The 20,034-nt window shown below is 48.3% G+C and overlaps 1 protein-coding gene across 1 annotated transcript in view; it reads left to right on the forward strand.

The window, feature by feature from the left end:
* The window catches only part of NDUFA13 (NADH:ubiquinone oxidoreductase subunit A13), a 59,656-nt gene extending 47,375 nt beyond the window's left edge, over nucleotides 1-12,281 (forward strand). The window contains exon 5 of the mRNA XM_063925109.1: nucleotides 12,095-12,281. Coding sequence (XP_063781179.1) covers nucleotides 12,095-12,214 — 120 coding nt within the window. The 3' untranslated portion in view covers nucleotides 12,215-12,281. The remainder of the gene's footprint in view (nucleotides 1-12,094) is intronic.
* The last annotated feature ends 7,753 nt before the right edge of the window (nucleotides 12,282-20,034 follow it).

Consider the following 20,034-nt stretch of genomic DNA (forward strand, 5'->3'; position numbering starts at 1 on the left):
AGGAGAAGCGTAAACTTGCCAATATGCCATTTACGACACGAAGTGGCAAGGAACGGTTGAGGCCCTGGCCTATGTTCATGGCTAGTGGTTCAGCTTCACATGAGGATGGAAGCACTCATCCTCTCGCTAGAAAAATGAAAAGACTTAAGCTGGCAAAAGCACAGCAAAGAACTGTGCGTTCTTCTAAATCACAAATCCCCAAGGAGAGTCCAATTGTGTCGGCTGCGATGCCTGACCTTCCCAACACTGGACGGGAAGAGGTGGCGCCTTCACCATTTGCACACCCCCTGCTAGTGCTGGAAGGAGCACCCGCAATCCAGTTCCTGATAGTCAAATTGAAGATGTCACTGTTGAAGTACACCAGGATGAGGATATTGGTGTTGCTGGCGCTGAGGAGGAAATTGACAACGAGGATTCTGATGGTGAGGTGGTTTGTTTAAGTCAGGCACCCGGGGAGACACCTGTTGTCCGTGGGACGAATATGGCCATTGACATGCCTGGTCAAATTACGAAAAAATTCACCTCTTCGGTGTGGAATTATTTTAACAGAAATGCGGACAACAGGTGTCAAGCCGTGTGTTGCCTTTGTCAAGCTGTAATAAGTAGGGGTAAGGACGTTAACCACCTTGGAACATCCTCCCTTATACGTCACCTGCAGCGCATTCATCATAAGTCAGTGACAAGTTCAAAAACTTTGGATGACAGCGGAAGCAGTCCACTGACCACTAAATCCCTTCCTCTTGTAACCAAGCTCCTGCAAACCACACCACCAACTCCCTCAGTGTCAATTTCCTCCTTACACAGGAAAGCCAATAGTCCTGCAGGCCATGTCACTGTCAAGTCTGACGAGTCCTCTCCTGCCTGGGATTCCTCCGATGCATCCTTGAGTGTAACGCCTACTGCTGCTGGCGCTGCTGCTGTTGCTGCTGGGAGTCGATCGTCATCCCAGAGGGGAAGTCGGAAGACCACTTGTACTACTTCCAGTAAGCAATTGACTGTCCAACAGTCCTTTGCGAGGAAGATGAAATATCACAGCAGTCATCCTGCTGCAAAGCGGATAACTCAGGCCTTGGCAGCCTGGGCGGTGAGAAACGTGTTTCCGTTATCCACCGTTAATTCACAGGCAACTACAGACTTGATTGAGGTACTGTGTCCCCGGTACCAAATACCATCTAGGTTCCATTTCTCTAGGCAGGCGATACCGAAAATGTACACAGACCTCAGAAAAAGAGTCACCAGTGTCCTAAAAAATGCAGTTGTACCCAATGTCCACTTAACCACGGACATGTGGACAAGTGGAGCAGGGCAGACTCAGGACTATATGACTGTGACAGCCCACTGGGTAGATGTATTGCCTCTCGCAGCAAGAACAGCAGCGGCGGCACCAGTAGCAGCATCTCGCAAACGCCAACTCGTTCCTAGGCAGGCTACGCTTTGTATCACCGCTTTCCAGAAGAGGCACACAGCTGACAACCTCTTACGGAAACTGAGGAACATCATCGCAGAATGGCTTACCCCAAATGGACTCTCCTGGGGATTTGTGACATCGGACTATGCCAGCAATATTGTGCGTGCATTACATCTGGGAAAATTCCAGCACGTCCCATGTTTTGCACATACATTGAATTTGGTGGTGCAGAATTATTTAAAACACGACAGGGGCGTGCAAGAGATGCTGTCGGTGGCCGAAGAATTGCTGGCCACTTTCGGCATTCAGCCACCGCGTGCCGAAGACTGGAGCACCAGCAAACACTCCTGAACCTGCCCTGCCATCATCTGAAGCAAGAGGTGGTAACGAGGTGGAATTCAACCCTCTATATGCTTCAGAGGATGGAGGAGCAGCAAAAGGCCATTCAAGCCTATACATCTGCCTACGATATAGGCAAAGGAGGGGGAATGCACCTGACTCAAGCGCAGTGGAGAATGATTTCAACGTTGTGCATGGTTCTGCAACCCTTTGAACTTGCCACACGTGAAGTCAGTTCAGACACTGCTAGCCTGAGTCAGGTCATTCCCCTCATCAGGCTTTTGCAGAAGAAGCTGGAGACATTGAAGGAGGAGCTAAAATAGAGCGATTCCGCTAGGCATGTGGGACTTGTGGATGGAGCCCTTAATTCGCTTAACCAGGATTCACGGGTGGTCAATCTGTTGAAATCAGAGCACTACATTTTGGCCACCGTGCTCGATCCTAGATTTAAAACCTACGTTGGATCTCTCTTTCCGGCAGACACAAGTCTGCAGAGGTTCAAAGACCTGCTGGTGAGAAAATTGTCAAGTCAAGCGGAACGTGACCCGTCAACAGCTCCTCCTTCACATTCTCCCGCAACTGGGGGTGCGAGGAAAAGGCTAAGAATTCCGAGCCCACCCGCTGGCGGTGATGCAGGGCAGTCTGGAGCGAGTGCTGACATCTGGTCCGGACTGAAGGACCTGCCAACGATTACTGACATGTCGTCTACGGTCACTGCATATGATTCTCTCACCATTGAAAGAATGGTGGAGGATTATATGAGTGACCGCATCCAAGTAGGCACGTCAGACAGTCCGTACGTATACTGGCAGGAAAAAGAGGCAATTTGGAGGCCCTTGCAGAAACTGGCTTTATTTTACCTAAGTTGCCCACCCTCCAGTGTGTACTCCGAAAGAGTGTTTAGTGCAGCCGCTCACCTTGTCAGCAATCGGCGTACAAGGTTACTTCCAGAAAATATGGAGAAGATGATGTTCATCAAAATGAATTATAATCAATTCCTCCGTGGAGACATTCACCAGCAATTGCCTCCAGAAATTACACAGGGACCTGAGATGGTGGATTCCAGTGGGGACGAATTAATACTCTGTGTGGAGGGGGATGTACACAGTGAAAGGGGTGAGGAATCGGACGATGAGGAGGAGGTGGACATCTTGCCTCTGTAGAGCCAGTTTGTGCAAGGAGAGATTGATTGCTTCTATTTTTGGTGGGGACCCAAACCAACCAGTCATTTCAGTCACAGTTGTGTGGCAGACCCTGTCGCTGAAATGATGGGTTTGTTAAAGTGTGCATGTCCTGTTTATACAACATAAGGGTGGGTGGGAGGGCCCAAGGACAATTCCATCTTGCACCTCTTTTTTCTTTCATTTTTCTTTGCATCATGTGCTGTTTGGGGACTATTTTTTTGAAGTGCCATCCTGCCTGACACTGCAGTGCCACTCCTAGATGGGCCAGGTGTTTGTGTCGGCCACTTGTGTCGCTTAGCTTAGCCATCCAGCGACCTTGGTGCACCTCTTTTTTTCTTTGCATCATGTGCTGTTTGGGGACTATTTTTTTGAAGTGCCATCCTGTCTGACACTGCAGTGCCACTCCTAGATGGGCCAGGTGTTTGTGTCGGCCACTTGGGTCGCTTAGCTTAGTCACACAGCTACCTCATTGCGCCTCTTTTTTTCTTTGCATCATGTGCTGTTTGGGGACTATTTTTTTGAAGTGCCATCCTGTCTGACACTGCAGTGCCACTCCTAGATGGGCCAGGTGTTTGTGTCGGCCACTTGGGTCGCTTAGCATAGTCATCCAGCGACCTTGATGCAAATTTTAGGACTAAAAATAATATTGTGAGGTGTGAGGTGTTCAGAATAGACTGAAAATGAGTGGAAATTATGGTTATTGAGGTTAATAATACTATAGGATCAAAATGACCCCCAAATTCTATGATTTAAGCTGTTTTTGAGGGTTTTTTGTAAAAAAACACCCGAATCCAAAACACACCCGAATCCGACAAAAAATTTTCAGGGAGGTTTTGCCAAAACGCGTCCGAATCCAAAACCCGGCCGCGGAACCGAATCCAAAACCAAAAAACAAAACCAGAAAAATGTCCAGTGCACATCACTAATTAAAACTATGTTGCGGGCCCGGAAACCGGCTTCTGCTCGGATTTACCATAGGGTCTGGCATTCATACTTTGTTTGGTGCGCATCTAACAATTATGACGCTTCCAAGTGTAGTACAGCCAAACTTTTGGCTTTTCTGCAGCAGGGCCTAGATTTAGGCCTCCGTCAAGGTTCATATTTCTGCCTTGTCGGTGTGGTTTCAGAGAAAAATTGCGACTTTACCTGATGTTCATACTTTCACTCAGGGTGTGTTGCGTATCCAACCTCCCTATGTCCCGCCTGTGGCTCCTTGGGACTTGTCGGTGGTTTTGGAGGCGTTGCAGGAGCCTCCATTCGAACCTCTTGGTTCAGCTAACCTTAAGTGGCTTTCCCTTTAGGTGGTGTTCTTGCTGGCTATTGCCTCTGCTAGAAGAGTGTCGGATCTGGGTGCCTTGTCTTGTAGTTCCCCATATCTGATTTTTCACCGTGACTGGGCGGTTCTTAGGACTCGTCTCGGATATTTACCTTAGGTGGTTTCTTCGTTCCACCTTAATCAGGAGATTGTGGTTCCAGCCTTTGTCTCTCCTGATTTGTCTCCCAAAGAGCGGTCTTTGGATGTGGTACGTGCTCTCCGTATCTATGTGAAGAGAACTGCTTCTATTCGAAAATCTGATTCTCTCTTTGTTTTGTTTGGATTTCACAAACGTGGCTGGCCTGCTCACAAGCAGACCTTTGCCAGATGGATTAGAATGGTGATTTCACATGCTTATGTGAAGGCTGGTCTGTCAGCTCCTGCTCACATTACGGCCCACCGTGATCAATTGTGCAAGGCGGCTACGTGGTCTTCAGGGAACACGTTCATAAGGTTCTATGCCTTCGATACTGCCGCTTCCCAGGATGCTTCCTTTGGGCGCAGGGTTCTTGTGCCCGCTACAGTGCGTCCCCTCCCTTAAGGAACTGCTTTAGGACATCCCCATTGTCCAGACTTCTGGAGCCTAGTGTACCCCGCAGCAGAAAACGAGTTTTATGGTATTAACTTACCTTTGTTAAAACTCTTTCTGCGAGGTACACTGGGCTCCACAAGGCGCCCACCCTGACGCACTTAGCTTCTTTCGGTTGATATGGCATTGGCCGCTTTCACTTATCTTGTCGTGAGAGTGTGGTGTATGTGGCTACTAACCGTTGTCATCTCTTTTCCTGCTACTGCATTGGGCTGGTTAACTAAAACTGAGCTCCTGTACTGGGAGGCGGGGTGATGTAGGAGGCGGCGCTGTGCATTCTGGGAACAGTCAAAGCTTTGAGTCTGTTGGTGCCTCGGATCAAGATCCTACTCTACACCCCATTGTCCAGACTTCTGGAGCGCAGTGTACCTCGCAGAAAGTTTTAACAAAAGTAAGTTCTTACCATAAAACTCGTTATTTCTATCTCATGGAAAAAGCATAGGGAAACCACTGTTCCCAGTAATCTCATAGATGTACATGCAGGGCAACTAAAAAGCTAGTTCAAGATAAGTCTTAATGAACAATTATACCCTTCAATAACAGACTGTTTACAAACCTAATGTAAATCTCTTAATTTAGCGATTTCAGCAACATACCCTTAATGTGTCCTGCCATCCGTCGCCATCAAACATGAGAATCCAACCTTGTAATGGACTGTGCTGTGTATGGAAAGGAGGGTTGGTGGGTGGAAGCATGGTTGTATTAAAGATTTGTTAAAACAAAATTTCACTTACGTCCTAGAGGATGCTGGGGACTCCGTAAGGACCATGGGGTATAGACGGGCTCCGCAGGAGACATGGGCACTATAAAGAACTTTTAGTATGGGTGTGCCCTGGCTCCTCCCTCTATGCCCCTCCTCCAGACCTCAGTTAGATTTTGTGCCCAGAGGAGATAGGGTGCATTACAGGGAGCTCTCCTGAGTTTCTCTGAAAAGAATTTTGTTAGGTTTTTTATTTTCAGGGAGCACTGCTGGCAACAGGCTTCCTGCATCGTGGGACTGAGAAGAGAGAAGCAGACCTACTTCAGTGATAGCCTCTGCTTCTTAGGCTACTGGACACCATTAGCCCCAGAGGGAGTCAGAACGCGGGTCCCCCCTGCCGTTCGTCCCAGAGCCGCGCCGCCGTCTTCCTCGCAGAGCCGGAAGATAGAAGCAGGGTGAGTATGAGAAGAAAAGAAGACTTCAAGGCGGCAGAAGACAGCAGATCTTCACTGAGGTAAGCGCGCAGCGGTAACGCTGCGCGCCATTGCTCCCACACGTTACACACACTGAGGGCACTGGTGGGTGCAGGGCGCAGGGGGGGCGCCCTGGGCAGCAATAAACCTCTGACCTGGCTTTAATAAGGGGCATTAAGCTGCGGAGGCAGTAAATGTAGAGATCCCCCGCCATTTTTTGAATATTGAAGCGGGACCGAAGCCCGCCGCTGGAGGGGGTGGAGCTTGATCCCTCAGCACTAACCAGCGCCATTTTCTCCTCAGAACTCTGCAGAGAAGCTGGCTCCCCGGACTCTCCCCTGCTGAACTCGGTGACAGAGGGCTGGAAAGAGGGTGGGGGGGGGGGCACATTTATTGGCGCAGTGAGTGTATAACATTGAATATATATATAAAAGCGCTGTCTGGGATTTATTCCAGTATCAGTTGGCGCTGGGTGTGTGCTGGCATACTCTCTCTCTGTCTCTCCAGAGGGCCTTATTGGGAAATTGTCCCCTTATAGATATATCCCTGTGTGTGTGGGGTGTCGGTACGTGCGTGTCTGCATGTCTGAAGCGGAAGGCTCGTCTAAGGAGGAGGTGGAGCATATGTGTGGTGTGTCTCTGTCGGCAACGCCGACACATGATTGGATGGACATGTGGCATATGTTAAATGCAAGTGTGGCCTCTTTACATAAAAGACTGAGCAGAGTCCAGGGAGACTGGGTCACAGGGCCCTGCAGGGTCTCAAAAACGTCCCCTACAAGTGGTTGACACAGGTACGGATTCTGACTCCAGTGTCGACTACGATGATGCAAAATTGCACCCAAGGGTGGCAAAAAGTATTCAGTGTATGATTATTGTAATAAAAGAGGTTTTACATATCACTGATGACCCCTCTGTCCCTGACATGAGGGTGCGCATGTATAAGGAAAAGAAGCCTGAGGTAACCTTTCCCCCATCCCATGAGCTTAACGAGTTATTTGAAAAAGCTTGGGAAACTCCAGATAAAAAACTGCAGATTCCCAAAAGGGTTCTTATGGCGTATCCTTTCCCTGCACAGGACAGGGTTCGTTGGGAATCCTCTCCCAGGGTGGATAAAGCTTTAACACGCCTGTCCAAAAAGGTGGCGCTACCATCTCCGGACACGGCAGCCCTCAAGGATCCTGCTGATCGCAGACAGGAAACTACTTTAAAGTCTATTTATGCGCATACAGGTGCTTTGCTCAGACCGGCAATATCATCGGCATGGGTGTGTAGTGCAGTTGCAGCGTGGACAGATACCTTGTCAGCTGACCTTGATACCCTAGACAGGGATGCCATTTTATTGACCTTAGCCCACATTAAAGACGCAGTCTTATATATGAGGGACGCTCAAAGAGACGTTGGGCTGCTGGGTTCCAGGGCCAATGCCATGGCTATTTCTGCGAGACGAGCTCTATGGACCCGCCAATGGACGGGTGATGCAGACTCGAAGAAGCATATGGAGGTTTTACCTTACATGGGTGAAGTGTTGTTTGGGGAAGGGCTCGCGGACCTGGTTTCCACAGCTACCGCAGGTAAGTCTACCTTTTTACCTTTTGTTCCCCAACCGCAAAAGAAAATTCCACAGTTTCGGATGCAGTCCTTTCGGTCGCATAAGTCAGGAAGAGGTCGGGGCTCCTCCTTGCTTGCCAGAGGTAAGGGTAGAGGAAAGAGAACGCCTGCTTCGGCTAGTTACCAGGAGCAGAAGTCCTCCCCGGCTTCTACAAAATCCACCACATGACGCTGGGGCTCCCCTACGGGAGTCCGCGCCAGTGGGGGCACGCCTTCGACTTTTCAGCCAGAACTGGGTTCTTTCAAACGTGGATCTTTGGGCGATAGAAATTGTTTCCCAAGGCTACAAGCTGAAATTCGAAGAAGTGCCCCCTCGCCGATTTTTCAAGTCGGCTTTGCCAGCTTCACCCCCAGAGAGGGAAGTGGTGTTAGCTGCACTTCAAAAGCTGTGTCAACAGAAAGTGGTTGTCAAGGTTCCCCTGGTCCAACAGGGAAAAGGGTACTATTCAACCCTGTTCGTGGTCCCGAAGCCGGATGGTTCGGTCAGACCCATTTTAAATCTCAAATCCCTAAACCTGTACTTGAAAAAGTTCAAATTCAAGATGGAATCGCTCAGAGCTGTGATATCCAGCCTGGAAGGGAGGGATTTTATGGTGTCACTAGACATAAAAGATGCATACCTTCATGTCCCCATATATCCCCCTCATCAGGAGTACCTGAGATTCGCTGTACAGGACTGTCATTACCAGTTTCAGACGTTGCCGTTTGTGCTTTCCACGGCCCCGAGGATTTTCACCAAGGTCATGGCGGAAATGATGGTGGTCCTGCGCAAGCAGGGAGTCACAATTATCCCATACTTGGACGATCTCCTGATAAAGGCAAGTTCGAGAGATCAATTGCTGAAGAGCGTGTCGCTCTCCCTGAGGGTGCTGCAACAGCACAGTTGGATTCTCAATCTGCCAAAGTCACAATTGGTTCCAATGAATCGGCTGTCATTCCTAGGCATGATTCTGGACACGGAACAAAAGAGGGTTTTTCTTCCGTTGGAAAAAGCCCAGGATCTCCAAAACATGGTCAGAGACCTGCTAAAACCAAGAAGAGTATCTGTTCATCAATGCACTCGATTTCTGGGAAAAATGGTGGCGGCATACGAGGCCATCCCCTTCGGCAGGTTTCATGCGAGGACTTTTCAGTGGGATCTTCTGGACAAGTGGTCCGGATCCCATCTACCAATACATCAGAAAATAACGCTGTCCCCCAGGGCCAGGGTGTCTCTCCTGTGGTGGCTGCAGAGTGCTCACCTTCTAGAGGGTCGCAGGTTCGGCATTCAGGACTGGGTTCTGGTGACCACGGACGCGAGCCTCCGGGGGTGGGGAGCAGTCACACAAGGAAGAAATTTACAGGGACTATGGTCAAGCCAGGAGGCTTGTCTACACATAAACATACTGGAATTGAGGGCCATATACAACGGCCTACGACAAGCGGAGAATCTTCTTCGCGACCTACCGGTTCTGATTCAATCAGACAACGTCACAGCCGTGTCTCATGTAAACCGCCAAGGCGGGACAAGAAGCAGAGTGGCGATGGCGGAAGCCACCAGGTTTCTTCGCTGGGCGGAAAATCATGTAAGCGCTCTGTCAGCTGTCTTCATTCCGGTAGGAGACAACTGGGAAGCGGACTTCCTCAGCAGACACGATCTCCATCCAGGAGAGTGGGGACTTCATCGAGAAGTTTTTGCAGAGATAACAAACCTTTGGAGAATTCCTCAAATAGACATGATGGCGTCACGCCTCAACAAGAAGCTTAGGAGGTATTGTGCCAGGTCTCGGGACCCTCAGGCAGTAGCGATAGACGCCCTGGTGACACCTTGGGTGTTTCGGTCGGTCTATGTGTTCCCTCCTCTTCCTCTCATCTCAAAAATATTGAGAATCGTAAGACAAACAAGAGTACAGACTATACTCATTGTTCCAGATTGGCCTCGAAGGGCCTGGTACTCAGATCTTCAGAATCTGATCACAGAAGAACCGTGACCTCTTCCTCTCAGAGAGGACCTGCTACAACAGGGGCCTTGCGTGTTCCATGACTTACCGCGGTTGCGTTTGACGGCATGGCGGTTGAACACCGAATCCTAGCTGGGAAAGGTATTCCAGAGGAAGTCATCCCTACTCTGATAAAGGCTAGGAAGGAGGTGACGGCGAAGCATTATCACCGTATCTGGAGGAAGTATGTATCTTGGTGTGAAGCCAAGAATGCTCCTACGGAAGATTTCCATCTGGGCCGATTTCTCCACTTTCTACAGAAAGGAGTGGATATGGGCCTGAAGTTAGGCTCCATTAAGGTACAGATTTCGTCCCTCTCTATATTCTTTCAGAAGGAATTGGCTTCTCTCCCAGAAGTCCAAACGTTTGTGAAGGGAGTGCTGCACATCCAGCCTCCTTTTGTGCCCCCAGTGGCACCGTGGGACCTTAACGTGGTGTTAAGTTTCCTAAAATCTCACTGGTTCGAGCCTCTTCAAAAGGTTGAACTCAAATTTCTCACGTGGAAGGTGGTCATGTTATTGGCCTTGGCATCTGCAAGGCGGGTGTCCGAATTGGCGGCCTTGTCTCACAAGAGTCCCTATTTGATTTTCCATGTGGATAGAGCGGAGTTGAGGACTCGTCCTCAATTTTTACCTAAGGTGGTTTCTTCGTTTCATATGAACCAACCTATTGTGGTGCCTGTGGCTTCGGGGGACTTGGAGGGCTCCAAGTCCCTGGATGTAGTCAGGGCCTTAAAAATTTATGTGGCCAGGACGGCTAAGATTAGGAAAACAGAGGCTCTGTTTTGTCCTGTATGCAGCCAACAAGATTGGCGCTCCTGCTTCTAAGCAGACTATTGCTCGCTGGATCTGTAACACGATTCAGCGGGCTCATTCTACGGCTGGATTGCCGTTACCAAAATCAGTAAAGGCCCATTCCACTAGGAAGGTGGGCTCTTCTTGGGCGGCTGCCCAAAGCGTCTCGGCATTACAGCTTTGCCGGGCAGCTACTTGGTCGGGTTCAAACACTTTTGCAAAGTTCTACAAGTTTGATACCCTGGCTGATGAGGACCTTGAGTTTGCTCAGTCGGTGCTGCAGAGTCATCCGCACTCTCCGGCCCGGTTGGGAGCTTTCGTATAAACCCCATGGTCCTTACGGAGTCCCCAGCATCCTCCAGGACGTAAGTGAAAATAAGATTTTAAACCTACCGGTAAATCTTTTTCACCTAGTCCGTAGAGGATGCTGGGCGCCCGTCCCAGTGCAGACTTATTCTGCAAGACTTGTATATAGTTGTTGCTTACATAAGGATTATGTTACAGTTGAGATCGGTCTTTGACTGATACTGTTTTGTTCATACTGTTAACTGGTTGCATATTTTCCAGGTTATATGGTATGTTTGGTGTGGGCTGGTATGAATCTTGCCCTTAGATTTACAAAATCCTTTCCTCGTATTGTCCATCTCCTCTGGGCACAGTTTCTCTAACTGAGGTCTGGAGGAGGGGCATAGAGGGAGGAGCCAGTGCACACCCATACTAAAAGTTCTTTATAGTGCCCATGTCTCCTGCGGAGCCCGTCTATACCCCATGGTCCTTACGGAGTCCCCAGCATCCTCTACGTACTAGGTGAAAAAGATTTACCGGTAGGTTTAAAATCTTATTATAAAAGCTGCACACCACAATAATCTGGGAACTCACTAAATTGTTTCCTTACAGTGCTGTACCTGGATGTAAAGATCAGCTCGAAGGAGCAATTTTGCTCATTTAAATTAGAATTTCAATATTATAAGAAATAATGCACCACTTACCGTAACCCTAGTATATTACATCTCCCCTTAGAGTCCTATGAAGTATATAAAAGCACTATGCTTGCTGTTATGTGGAGAACTCTGAGATATTCCTATTACATTACAATCCTTAAAGAAAAATTTATGATATTCTGCTAGGATGTGGTTTAAAAGATTTGACAGTGTCTAGAAATGTAATAGGTGGACACCAGATGGTTGACAGGTTCAAAAGATCATCGGGAAAATGGTGGACACGTACTTGGGTTGACTAGGTCAAATGGTCAGCACTTTTTTATTTTCAATTTATTTTTTTATTTTGTTATTTTAACCCTAATTCTAGCCCTTATTCTGAACCTAACCCTCCTCCCTGGTGCCTAATCCTAACTTCCCCTCTGGCATGTGCCAACCTTTTGACCCTGTCGACCGTCTGGTGTCAACCTATTGAATGTCTATTTACTGTCTATCTTCAATCCGTATACCATTCTACTACACAGCAGGGACGTGTGGTGAGCTAAATGGCTCAGGAGGCACTGGCTAACCCCAGAGCCAGATTTACATGCAATATATGAGCCAAAGGGTACATCTGGGCATTACCGCACGTCACTGCTACACAGTGAAATTTTGTTTCTGATCTCTTTTGTTAGCTACTATGCAAATAAGTTGTCTGTAGTGTGTCTTAGAACTTTTGCCATCCTCCTAAGGACTGTATTCTTATGTGTAATTATTCTCTGGCAGGTTGGAGAATCTGTCTTTCACACGGACCGCTGGGTCACTCCCACTCTAAATGAGCTTTACAACCTTCGTCCTAAGAAGGATTATAATAAGGAAGCATATGATTTTAAGTGGTACGTTTGAGCCACCACATACTGTTTGTCTGTACAATGTTATAAATAAAAAAAATAAAACCCTCTCTGAACTTCGAGACTTAACTTGTGTGACAATTTTTATGTATATCGTGCAGTGTTTATTTTGCAACTTAACTGGTCATAGTTTTTTTAAATTTAAACCGCCTGAGTGAGTCTGTCATGGGAAACTTGTGAAACCCCTCAATCCAAAGTACTACCAGTTTTCTTTCTCTTTTTCTTGTTGGTTTTTTTTTTTTTTTTTTTTTCAATTACTAAAAGCTTCTAAAACATCTGAGCAATAAATTTGACTGAAACAGGCAAGTTAGAAAGCTCAAATTATCTGGTTTCAGAGGAAACTGCTAAACCAGCATGCTGGAAAGATTTCAGTATACTGTATGTACATTTTATCACAGAATTTGCAGGAATGTGTAATGGTCTAGAACACAAACTTTTCCTTAAGTTGAAAAAGGTTCTTCATACTGAGCTGTCTTTATCACTACAATATAATGTTTATACATATGTAAATATTTTCGGTGTGTTATTTCATGTAAATTATCGTTTCTAGGTGATGTAATATTCCAAATATATAAAAAGGATACGCAAGAAGTAATCCACACACAATCAGATGTTTTCTTTCCTAGACTGTATTAGATAAATAATACCCCTTTCAGACCGCCACCAATATCCCGAGTTATTACACATGAATGCCTAGCAACCCAGGATACTGTGCAGTGTGAAAGCACCTTGTTGAAATAACCCGGGTCCAGCGACCTGGCATTTAAAGTCTGAGAGCGACCAGGCTTGAAAACAGCTTCGACCCGGGTCATGGTGCATTGTGAACGGGTAAGCTCACTGAATAGGAAGAGCCGGCACTTGGAGATGGTCATCTCCAAGTGCTGCCTCGCACATGACGCGGTGATGTCATTGGCCTGGCAATAAGCCGGGTAAGGGACGCAGTCTGAAAGAGGTCTCAGCTGGGTCGCACCCGCTATGTGCCAGTGTACAAATCCCAGGTGCAACCCACCATTAGTAGTCTGAAAGGGGTATAACAATAACCACTGTTTTACCAATGTTACACATGCAGTTTTGATTTCTTATTTACTTTTGTCAGGCTGTGTATTTTTAAAATGGATACAGTAAATATACATACAGCCAATAGAAAACGAAAAACGGACTATCATTGTGTCTGTTTTAATGTATTGTGATAGTATCAAACATGAAGTTTCCCAGTTGCTGCAAATGTAAAGTTGATATTTTGTATTCTACCGAAAACGTAAGGGGTAATCTTACTAAAAGTAGACAGCACTTTCACACATTCAGGGCAGCATTGTGTTTTTCTGTTTATACAGTACAGCCAACGCATGTCTGTGACAATATTCGTGCAGGTGTAGCTGGCCTATTTAACTGGGAAACAAACTCCTCCTTTCTAACCAGTTCCATTGCAGAGGTCTGTCCAACTGGATCCCTGCCGTTTTCTGCTATTCACCTATGGGCCTGGAGCATGGCCCTAGCTCCTCTGTTGGAAGTCGGCTGACTGTGGTGTCATTTTCACAATTTTACTAGAAAAAAATACAATCTAAATTCATGTTATGGACTATTTCACCTTTTATGCTTGTAGGAAGTTGTTCAGAAATGTCTCCTCCTAATGTTAGTACACTGCTCAAAAAAATAAAGGGAACACTTAAACAACACAATGTAACTCCAAGTCAATCACACTTCTGTGAAATCAAACTGTCCACTTAGGAAGCAACACTGATTGACAATCAATTTCACATGCTGTTGTGCAAATGGAATAGACAACAGGTGGGAATTATAGGCAATTAGCAAGACACCCCCAATAAAGGAGTTGTTCTGCAGGTGGTGACCACAGACCACTTCTCAGCTCCTATGCTTTCTGGCTGATGTTTTGGTCACTTTTGAAAGCTGGCGGTGCTTTCACTCTAGTGGTAGCATGAGACGGAGTCTACAACCCACACAAGTGGCTCAGGTAGTGCAGCTCATCCAGGATGGCACATCAATGCGAGCTGTGGCAAGAAGGTTTGCTGTGTCTGTCAGCGTAGTGTCCAGAGCATGGAGGCGCTACCAGGAGACAGGCCAGTACATCAGGAGACGTGGAGGAGGCCGTAGGAGGGCAACAACCTAGCAGCAGGACCGCTACCTCCGCCTTTGTGCAAGGAGGAACAGGAGGAGCACTGCCAGAGCCCTGCAAAATGACCTCCAGCAAGCCACAAATGTGCATGTGTCTACTCAAACGATCAGAAACAGACTCCATGAGGGTGGTATGAGGGCCCGACGTCCACAGGTGTGGGTTGTGCTTACAGGCCAACACCGTGCAGGACGTTTGACATTTGCCAGAGAACACCAAGACTGGCAAATTCGCCACTGGCACCCTGTGCTCTTCACAGATGAAAGCAGGTTCTCACTGAGCATATGTGACAGACGTGACAGAGTCTGGAGACGCCAAGGAGAACGTTCTGCTGCCTGCAACAACCTCCAGAATGACCGGTTTGGCAGTGGGTCAGTAATGGTGTGGGGTGGCATTTCTTTGGGGGCCGCACAGCCCTCCATGTGATCGCCAGAGGTAGCCTGACTGCCATTAGGTACCGAGATGAGATCCTCAGACCCCTTGTGAGACCATATCCTGATGCGGTTGGCCCTGGATTCCTCCTAATGCAAGACAATGCTAGACCTCATGTGGCTGGAGTGTGTCAGCAGTTCCTGCAAGACGAAGGCATTGATGCTATGGACTGGCCCGCCCGTACCCCAGACCTAAATCCAATTGAGCACATCTGGGACATCATGTCTCGCTCCATCCACCAACGCCACGTTGCACCACAGACTGTCCAGGAGTTGGCGGATGCTTTAGTCCAGGTCTGGGAGGAGATCCCTCAGGAGACCATCCGCCACCTAATCAGGAGCATGCCCAGGCGTTGTAGGGAGGTCATACAGGCACGTGCAAGCCACACACACTACTGAGCCTCATTTTGACTTGTTTTAAGGACATTACATCAAAGTTGGATCAGCCTGTAGTGTGTTTTTCCACTTTAATTTTGAGTGTGACTCCAAATCCAGACCTCCATGGGTTAATACATTTGATTTCCATTGATAATTTTTGTGGGATTTTGTTGTCAGCACGTTCAACTATGTAAAGAACAAAGTATTTAATAAGAATAGTTCATTCATTCAGATCTAGGATGTGTTATTTTAGTTTTCCTTTTATTTCTCTGACGTCCTAGTGGATGCTGGGAACTCCGTAAGGACCATGGGAAATAGACGGGCCCTGCAGGAGACTGGGCACTCTAAAAGAAAGATTAGGTACTATCTGGTGTGCACTGGCTCCTCCCTCTATGCCCCTCCTCCAGACCCCAGTTAGAATCTGTGCCCGGCCAGAGCTGGGTGCTCCTAGTGGGCTCTCTTGAGCTTGCTAGAAAAGAAAGTATTTGTTAGGTTTTTTATTTTCAGTGAGATCTGCTGGCAACAGACTCACTGCTACGTGGGACTGAGGGGCGAGAAGCAAACCTACCTGCTTGCAGCTAGCTTGTGCTTCTTAGGCTACTGGACACCATTAGCTCCAGAGGGTTCGAACACAGGGCCTGACCTCGATCGTCCGTTCCCGGAGCCGCGCCGCCGTCCCCCTTGCAGAGCCAGAAGACAGAAGAAGAACGATGAAATCGGCGGCAGAAGACTCCTGTCTTCATTAAGGTAGCGCACAGCACTGCAGCTGTGCGCCATTGCTCCCACAGCACACCACACACTCCGGTCACTGTAGAGTGCAGGGCGCTGGGGGGGACGCCCTGGGTAGCAATAATATTACCTTTTGGCATAAAATACACATAATACAGTCAGTTAACTGTATATGTGTAAAAAACCGCGCCATTAAGTTACAGAAAACGCGGGACAGAAGCCCGCCGCTGAGGGGGCGGGGCCTTCTTCCTCAGCACACCAGCGCCATTTTCCCTTCACAGCTCCGCTGGAAGCACGCTCCCCAGGCTCTCCCCTGCAGTATCCAGGTACAAGACGGGTTAAAAAGAGAGGGGGGGCACATAAATTTAGGCGCAAGTCGATACAAACAAGCAGCTATTGGGAAAATCACTTTTCTCTAACGTCCTAAGTGGATGGTGGGGACTCCGTAAGGACCATGGGGATTAGCGGCTCCGCAGGAGACTGGGCACAACTATAAAGAAAGCTTTTAGACTACTGGTGTGCACTGGCTCCTCCCACTAAGACCCTCCTCCAGACCTCAGTTAGATTCTTGTGCCCGGCCGAGCTGGATGCACACTAGGGGCTCTCCTGAGCACCTAGAAAGATATATTTAGGTTTTTTATTTTCAGTGAGATCTGCTGGCAACAGACTCACTGCAGCGAGGGACTAAGGGGAGAAGAAGCGAACCTACCTAACATGTGGTAGTTTGGGCTTCTTAGGCTACTGGACACCATTAGCTCCAGAGGGATCGACCGCAGGACCCGACCTTGGTGTTCGTTCCCGGAGCCGCACCGCCGTCTCCCTTACAGAGCCAGAAGCACGAAGAAGGTCCGGAAAATCGGCGGCAGAAGACTTCAGTCTTCACCAAGGTAGCGCACGGCAGCTGTGCGCCATTGCTCCTCATGTACACCTCATACTTCGGTCACTGATGGGTGCAGGGCGCTGGGGGGGGGGCGCCCTGAGGGCAATAAATAACACCTTGGCTGGCAAAATATACATCATATATAGTCCCAGAGGCTATATAGATGTAAAATTACCCCTGCCAGTATCACAGAAAAAGCGGGAGAAAGTCCGCCGAAAAGGGTGCGGGGCTTCTCCCTCAGCACACTGGCGCCATTTTTCCCTCACAGTTCCGCTGGAAGGAAGCTCCCTGGCTCTCCCCTGCAGTCTGAGAATACTACAGAAGGGTAAAAAAGAGAGGGGGGGGCACTAAATTTAGGCGCAGTATAGATATATATATGTAATATATATATATATATATATATATATATATATATATATATATATATATATAAAAAGCAGCTATAGGGAAAACACTCATTGATAGTGGGATCCCAGTGTTATATAGCGCTCTGGTGTGTGCTGGCATACTCTCTCTCTGTCTCCCCAAAGGGCTTTGTGGGGTCCTGTCCTCTGTCAGAGCATTCCCTGTGTGTTTGCGGTGTGTCGGTACGGCTGTGTCGACATGTTTGATGAGGAGGCTTATGTGGAGGCGGAGCAGATGCCTGTAAATGTGATGTCACCCCCTGCGGGGTCGACACCTGAGTGGATGGTGCTGTGGAAGGAATTACGTGATAGTGTCGACTCCTTACATAAAAGGTTTGACGACATACCTAATGTGGGACAGCCGGCTTCTCAGCCTGTGCCTGCCCAGGCGTCTCAAAAACCATCAGGGGCTCTAAAACTCAGATGGTTGACACAGATGTCGACACGGATACTGACTCCAGTGTCGACGACGAAGAGACTAATGTAACTTCCAGTAGGGCCACACGTTACATGATTGAGGCAATGAAAAATGTGTTGCACATTTCTGATGTTACCCCCGGTACCACAAAAAAGGGTATAATGTTTGGAGAGAAAAAACTACCAGTAGCTTTTCCTCCATCTGAAGAGTTAAATGAAGTGTGTGAAGAAGCGTGGGCTTCCCCTGATAAAAAGATGGCTAAGAGGTTACTAATGGCGTACCCTTTCCCGCCAGAGGATAGGTCACGCTGGGAAACATCCCCTAGGGTGGATAAAGCGCTCACACGCTTGTCAAAGAAGGTGGCACTACCGTCTCCGGATACGGCCGCCCTGAAGGAATCTGCTGATAGAAAGCAGGAGGCTATCCTGAAATCTATATATACACACACAGGTGTGATACTGAGACCGGCTATAGCTTCAGCCTGGATGTGCAGCGCTGCTGCTGCGTGGTCAGATTCCCTGTCAGAAAATATAGATACCCTAGACAGGGACACTATTTTGCTAAACGTAGAGCATATAAAAGATGCACTTTTATACATGAGGGATGCACAGAGGGATATTTGCCGGCTGGCATCCAAAATTAGTGCAATGTCCATTTCTGCCAGGAGAGGGTTATGGACTCGGCAGTGGACAGGTGATGCAGATTCCAAACGACACATGGAAGTTCTGCCTTATAAGGGTGAGGAATTGTTCGGGGATGGTCTCTCGGACCTCGTTTCCACAGCAACAGCTGGGAAGTCTACATTTTTGCCCCATGTTCCCTCACAACCAAAGAAAGCACCGTATTATCAGGTACAGTCCTTTCGGCCCAATAGGGGCAAGCGGGTTAAAGGCGCGTCCTTTCTGCCCAGAGGTAGAGGGAAAAAGCTGCAGCATACAGCCAGTTCCCAGGAGCAAAAGTCCTCCCCCGCTTCCTCTAAGTCCACAGCATGACGCTGGGGCTCCACAGGCAGAGCCAGGTACGGTGGGGGCCCGTCTCAAGCATTTCAGCAATCAGTGGGCTCGCTCACGGGTGGATCCCTGGATCCTTCAAATAGTATCTCAGGGGTACAAACTGGAATTCGAGACGTCTCCCCCCCGCCGTTTCCTCAAATCTGCCTTGCCAACCACTCCCTCAGGCAGGGAGGCAGTGTTACAGGCAATTCAAAAGCTGTATTCACAACAAGTGATAATAAAGGTGCCCCTACTTCAACAAGGAAGGGGTTACTATTCCACAATGTTTGTGGTACCGAAACCGGACGGTTCGGTGAGACCCATTTTAAATTTGAAATCCTTGAACACATATATCAAAAAATTCAAGTTCAAGATGGAATCGCTCAGGGCGGTTATTGCAAGCCTGGACGAGGGAGATTACATGGTATCGCTGGACATCAAGGATGCTTACCTACATGTCCCCATTTACCATCCTCACCAGGAGTACCTCAGGTTTGTGGTACAAGATTGTCGTTACCAATTCCAGACGTTGCCGTTCGGTCTCTCCACGGCTCCGAGGGTCTTTACCAAGGTAATGGCGGAAATGATGATACTCCTTCGAAGGAAGGGAGTTTTAATTATCCCGAACTTTGGACGATCTCCTGATAAAGGCGAGGTCAAGAGAGCAGTTGTTGGTAGGGGTAGCACTATCTCGGGAAGTGCTACAACAGCACGGCTGGATTCTAAACATTCCAAAGTCACAGCTGGTCCCTACGACACGCCTGCTGTTCCTAGGGATGGTTCTGGACACAGAACAGAGAAAAGTGTTTCTCCCGGAGGAGAAGGCCAAGGAGCTGTCATCTCTAGTCAGAGGCCTCCTAAAACCAAAACAGGTGTCGGTGCATCACTGCACGCGGATCCTGGGAAAAATGGTAGCTTCCTACGAAGCGATTCTATTCGGCAGGTTTCATGCAAGAACCTTTCAGTGGGACCTGTTGGACAAGTGGTCCGGATCGCATCTTCAGATGCATCGTCTGATAACCCTGTCTCCAAGGACAAGGGTGTCTCTGCTGTGGTGGCTGCAGAGTGCTCATCTTCAAGAGGGCCGCAGATTCGGCATACAGGACTGGGTCCTGGTGACCACGGATGCCAGCCTTCGAGGCTGGGGAGCAGTCACACAGGGAAGAAACTTCCAAGGACTATGGTCAAGTCAGGAGACTTCCCTGCACATAAATATTCTGGAACTAAGGGCCATTTACAAGGCCCTAAGTCAGGCAAAACCCCTGCTTCAAAACCAGCCGGTACTGATCCAGTCAGACAACATCACAGCGGTCGCCCATGTAAATCGACAGGGCGGCACGAGAAGCAGGACGGCGATGGCAGAAGCCACAAGGATTCTCCGATGGGCGGAAAATCACGTGTTAGCACTGTCAGCAGTGTTCATTCCGGGAGTGGATGTACCGATCGGTTTAT

This window comes from Pseudophryne corroboree, chromosome 1 (assembly GCF_028390025.1).
Source record: "Pseudophryne corroboree isolate aPseCor3 chromosome 1, aPseCor3.hap2, whole genome shotgun sequence".
Lineage (NCBI taxonomy): Eukaryota > Metazoa > Chordata > Amphibia > Anura > Myobatrachidae > Pseudophryne > Pseudophryne corroboree.